This window comes from Apaloderma vittatum, unplaced genomic scaffold (assembly GCF_000703405.1).
Source record: "Apaloderma vittatum isolate BGI_N311 unplaced genomic scaffold, ASM70340v1 scaffold34409, whole genome shotgun sequence".
NCBI classification, from domain to species: Eukaryota; Metazoa; Chordata; class Aves; order Trogoniformes; family Trogonidae; genus Apaloderma; species Apaloderma vittatum.
This window is the reverse complement of record NW_009735217.1, coordinates 20,889-26,753: the sequence shown is the minus strand read 5'-3', so window position 1 is coordinate 26,753 and position 5,865 is coordinate 20,889. Positions and strand designations below refer to the sequence as shown.

The 5,865-nt window shown below is 42.8% G+C and overlaps 1 protein-coding gene across 1 annotated transcript in view; it reads right to left on the bottom strand.

The window, feature by feature from the left end:
- Window positions 1-2,029: 2,029 nt before the first annotated feature.
- LOC104279298 (calcium-dependent secretion activator 1-like) overlaps window positions 2,030-5,865 on the bottom strand; it is a gene marked incomplete at its 3' end in the record, with an annotated part of 20,132 nt that continues 16,296 nt past the window's right edge. The window contains exons 4-6 of the mRNA XM_009876521.1: window positions 5,382-5,445; window positions 4,514-4,637; window positions 2,030-2,098 (exon numbers count right to left, since the gene is read on the bottom strand). Coding sequence (XP_009874823.1) covers window positions 2,030-2,098; window positions 4,514-4,637; window positions 5,382-5,445 — 257 coding nt within the window. The remainder of the gene's footprint in view (window positions 2,099-4,513; window positions 4,638-5,381; window positions 5,446-5,865) is intronic.

Genomic DNA, 5,865 nt, shown 5'->3' with positions numbered 1-5,865 from the left:
TCACTCGCTCCAAGCACTGAGAAGCAGCAGTTTTATTTTTAAATGAGCTGGGCCACAGAAATGTCCTTTGGAATTTCAGAACTGCAAGCACACGACGAGCCATGGCCGGCAAGTGCGACGCTCAGCGCCTCCGCCGCGCGTAACGCCCAACAGCCTGCGCTCACTTTCATCTGCTCTGGGTGATGGTAAGAGCTGGGATCGTTCTATTTGCGATTTGTTTATTTGCGCCTCTTGTAGCCATAAGGAAAAACCATTCTCCATTTTCTAAATATTTATTGCTACTCAGAATGAATCCCGAATGTCGCGCAACAGCTCTAAGTCCACGGGCCAAATGTGAGCTGCGCAGGCCTGGGGAAGCCAGGGCGGAACGTGGCGCAGCCTCTCACGCCGCTTTAAAAGCAATTTCCCGTCGCCAACAGAGCTGAGATCAGCTCGATTTCCACCCCCTCCTCACCCCCGCAACAAAACAGAACAAGCTACTCACAAAAAGAAATGAACAGGTCAGGTTTCGAGGACTTTCGAACTAGGACTCTGGGATACAACAGAAACGAGAACAGGGGCTGCAGAGCTCCGCCGGCCCTTCCGAAGGGACGGGCGCTCGAGCCGAGCCTTTGTCTTGTTACACGCCACCACAGGTTAGAAACGAGAGACAAACACGACTTCTGTCCCACCAGATTGTTTGTTACACATTCACAAAAAATAGAGAAAGTAAAATAAAAATATTAATTAAAAACCCAGTCCTCCCATCAGGGCGTAGAACGGAAGATATGAAAAACAAAAATGAACATTAGTTTAGTTAGAAATGTGCTTGTTAAGTGTGTTAAATTAATGGCCAAATCACCAATATTTTTTCACCCCTTTTTTCACAAAACTTTCTCTTTACAAAGGCTAGTTTGTCCTCTAAAACTGTTTCCTAAGAAGATACTAGGTTTCTATAAGGTATTTCTAATCTACAATCTATTCTAATGGAGGAGGAAAAGGAGATTATGTAGACAGCACAAATTAACTCCTTAAGTATTAATGCATCTCCATTTTCAGCCTGAAGGAGTACATATCTTAAGGAGCTATGAAAAAAGAAAACAAAATAAATATAACTCAACAGTCCTAGTAATTTATAATGCATATACAATTGTTCACCTGCGTCCTTCTGATTCTCTATATGAAAGAGAGAAAGCAACAAGGAGAGAAAAGAGAGAAACAAGAACAGATATGCAGGATTAATGAGCAAGTGGACCGCACAGCCCCCCAGTTATGCGTGATATATGACATTTGAAAAGAAGAGAAGTCGCCCCATCTTGCCCCCCGCCCCCCTCAAAGCATGGGGTTACCAAAAGAAGCTCCTTTTCACGGAGGTGAAAGAAAACGCTGCACAAATAGAAAACCAGAGAGGGTGAGCTCTGAGGACCCAGAGGGGATCTCCAAGTGCTGGTGGGGCTGGGACGACCCCCCCAGAGCTCGGTGTAAAGGAGCCGGGAAAAAAAATCGAGGAGGAGGAGAGCGAGTCAAGCGCATCCTTCCGCTCAAGAGTTAACAAGACAGGAGACACATACGATCTGATGTACAGAGAAAGGACAGCCTTGTACGATCTTATACACAGGACTGGGTACAGATCTTATACGCAGGCAAAGGGAGGGCTTTTTCCAAGTGTCCTTTATCTGACCTCTAGCTCACTTCTCCCCGATGTAGCTGCTACCTTTTGATTGTGTACCAGTGACAAGCACTTTACAAATTGGGGTTACACAGAAGCAAAGTAAAAATGCATTCAGGTCACGGACAGAAAGAAGAACTGAAAAAACTTACAGACGGTCTGAGTTTATCACAAACAGATGGGTTAATTCTCTAACCTGGCTCAGGCTGATAAAAAGTGACTGGACTTCTCACACTGGGTTTCACAGACAGAAGCAACAGACAAGCCAATGCTAAAAGACTTGAAGCAAGGAGAGTGAGTTGGTTTGGATCTGGACTTTCTTGAGGTAATGGAAACAGAAAGAGTGAGGACAGCATGGAGAGGAGGGTGGTAGGTACTCACGAATGGTTAAATCCATCACTTGAGAGGCCAAGCAGAAGACAGGATGCTCATACATTTCTCTCTTTTTCCCTATAAAAGAGGATTTGGGCATGCAAGAGGCTTAGGTCAGAGGTAAAGAGGTTATAGGCTACAGGTCAGAGGAAAACTTTATATTAGGTTAAAAGAAAGCAGCCGTAGAGTATTTTGGGATACACACGGGATAAAAGGAAGAAAAAAAAGAAAAAGATAAAAAAAGGAGGGTTAAAATTGGAGATCTACTGGATTAACCATTCAGCATGCCCATGAGTCACAAGAGAGGCTGTGACCATGACACTAGAGGTTTGCTCTTGACTGTTTGCAAGAATATAATGATCAAAACATCATGAATAGAGGGAAATAGAACTCCATTGGTTTAAGGCTCCAAGATACTAAGGGTTTCAGCCTTCAGTATCTAAGGCTTTCAGAGGTATTTCTTCATAAGCATAGCCTCAAGCACTGTTGCCACTCACTTGGTTCTGCATCTCTGATAAAACTCTCTTGAACACGTGGCTATTCAAACATCAGCTTTCAAAAGCAAGATTTTGAAGTCATGTACAGTGCTCAGGAACGCACCTCACCGAGGTAAATTTGTGATTTGCTCTTCTAAGGAAGTATTTGAACAGGTAGTGGACTATGCTCATGAGAGAAAACCTGATGCATGCAGCCGGCGGATGTTGGGTTGTTCGAATTAACAATCCCAGCATGCTTGGAAATTGGTGTTACAACCACTTTTATAGAGATAGTATCAAAAAGTGGCTGTGGCCAATCACAGATAAAGGAGGAGAAAAGCAGAAGAGAGCAGGTAGTGTGGAATGAACTATTTCTCTGAAAACGTAGCTGGAAAAAAAATAAGTTTGTTGCTTCAAAGTATTCCCAGACCTAAAAGTCACAGTGCGAAAGAAAGGGCAGATAATTAACACAACCAAGAAGAATTGAGGCACAAAAGGAAAAGTACACACTAACTGTTCTACTTTGGAAATGAATGCATTTTTACTTACAGATCATAAAGTTTGTTTTTGCATAGATTTATCTGAAAGAAGAGAGCAAATCTTACCAACGAGTTAGTGATATTTACACAGAGAACCTAAGGGAGCCAGCCCTGGGTAGAAGCATCCATCAACAGAAAAGCTGCTTTTGATTCTCAGTCCTTCTCCATCCTCATCAAGTATATTTAAACATTGCATTTTACAGAATACACCAATTAAAATATCCTGTGAAGTTGAGTGCTTCGATAAATTGCCTGATAATACAGTGCTTATGAAACCTTCGCTCCTTCTCTATTTTTGTCACTCATTACTAAGTCAAGAGTTGATAAACATCCTTTTAGTGCCCAATTCTTAAGCGTTTCTCACTGGATGCATAACAATGAATTCATTACCACTGGTACACAATTTGCATCGTTAGACAGAAAAAAAAACGGAAAAAGAGAGGACATGTCATGTACAGAACCTGGACAATTTGTCATATAATAACGAAATTTTTCATGTAGACAGGAACTAAGAACAAATCACAGAGAGTTTGAGGTGGGGTTTTTTTTTTTTTCTCTCCTCTCAATATTGTCCTAGAGGCATACAATGATAATCTCAGCTGTGGGAAAGCTTCACATCACACATGACAGAAACCCAAAGTCTAGAGCAGAACATACCATTCATCTGGAACACAGAGGTTTAAGCAATTGGGAACTTGGATAAAGTTGGGTAGGAGTTTCAAGTTGGGAATAGCAGCCAACAAGGTACCAACGTGAACCGATTAACACGTAAAGAACGACTGGATCGCAGAGCTTCAGCTAACACATATCCTCCAGCAAGCTTTAAAATGTCTTTTTGATGACTACATGTGTCTCTGGTCGCTGGTTATTATACTCTCATAACTTAAAAGGTCAATAATATCAGCTATGCCAGATTTGGAGTGACAAGAAAGAAATCTGAAGCAAGTATGGGATCACTGACTGCTATGCAAACTGCAAAGACAACAAAACAATCCCAGAAAAAAAAAGACATTTTAAATTGGCTACAAATGATTAAGCATAGATTAAACAGTTTTTCAGCTTCTTATTTTTCACTCGTTTCCTGAACTCCACTGTCACAAACAATTAGCTGCACTATAGCTTCAGCTGCAAAGATGACATCCCAAGTATTTCTCAATTTGTTTTTTAAAACCACAGCATGACTCTGAATACTACACCACTGGCCAAATGCACTAATGATCAAAAAAAAAAAAAGCAAAAAAAAAAAAAGCTACAGTTCATCTTAACTGTTTCCTCTCTCTTTTCCAGAAAAAGAAATGTTTTGCATAGCTTCCATTCTTAACTGCTTCTGAAGCCAACACCACAAAAATGATTCAGAATCACATCACTTTTATTGACAAGTGAACAAATAGCAAATGAGCTTCTTTTAAATAGCTCCCAGCCACAGTTGCCACCTGGAAACATGAAAAAATTGTAATTTCACAAAGAAAAAGCCTTACCTTCAATTTTGGCATACTCTGATAGTCGAGTATAATTGACTAGAGCTGCTTGCTCCAAGCATTTACGGATGACTGTTTTTACCTCCTCTTGAGGGACCGGAGTAACTATGTCTTTCATCAGAACCTTGACACAAGAAAATCTGATTTGTTGTGGCATCAGGCACACAGAACTGCTTTTCTCCAAGCCCAGCACACAGATCCATTCCTACACCAGTGCCGTGTGGCTCTCGGAGTATGCGTACAATACGCAGGATCCACTACAAGGTCACCTTGGCCAGCCTGAGACGTGGGACCTATCCTTGCTGTATTATTCCCCTTCTGTATCTATACCCAAGGGCATGCCCTGAAATCCATGCTTCCAATTTTTTAGGGCTTGACATTTAAGATCTAACACTACTTGCCTGGTGCCTGGCAGTTATGCCCGTCCCAGGCTCTGCAGACTGACTTGGGTGTAGGTCTGGGCTCGGCCACCCTGCAGGTAAGCGGAGGTGTGAAGGATGTCGGAGCAGCAGGAAGGCTGAGATAGGGGTGGGGAGGATGATGGTGAGCAGGTTTCACATGTCTGGGGGAAGTAAGCCTGCCTCAAGGTGGGAATTTCACCAGACAGCAGCCAGGCACTGCTCACACGGGTCTGTGGTGTGAGATCCTCCGCCCTTAACTATCGACACGGGGCGGCGGGCTGTGCTGCCTTTAGTGGCTGGGCTACACACGGGCCTCCGAGCTGAAGCAGCTAAGGTAACAACTCCACCAAAATAGTCATATTTCAATATAAACTATCATATGCCCTATGCAAATAATTTCCTCAAGCTCTTCTGGATGGAAAGATACATGAACACAGGTAATTTTAGCTACTCTCCGTTATGCTTACCCTTTCCAGCAGCGATAGAGTAGCTTTTAGTGCACCTTCTGGACGGCCAAATGGAAAGCAGTACCTAGAAAAATCACATCATGTTAACATCAGAGCAGGTGCATGTGAACAAGCCCTTCCAGAGCTAAAAAGATGCTTTCCTAAATACGCCCAAGCAATTCCTTAGTTTCTCTGCCTGGAGTGAGCAGCCTTTCTACAGGGTAACTTTCCAAAAGGGTTTGGTAGTGTGGACACTAAGGCAGCAAAACAGAATATGGGGTAGTAATATGCTGATAGTTTTAGCATCTTATTAAATCTGGATGTTACCTGCAGAATTTTTACATCTCTTAGGAGACAGTTAAATAGCATAGTCTTGTAGAAATGGTAAAAAAAAAAAAAAAGCCCCTCTGGAAAGGACATTTACTTGCAGGCAGAGACCTGGCGATGCAGCGGGCTGTAGGTAAGGGGCTGGACAGCCCCCAGCCCTGGCGAGTGGCAGCTCCGA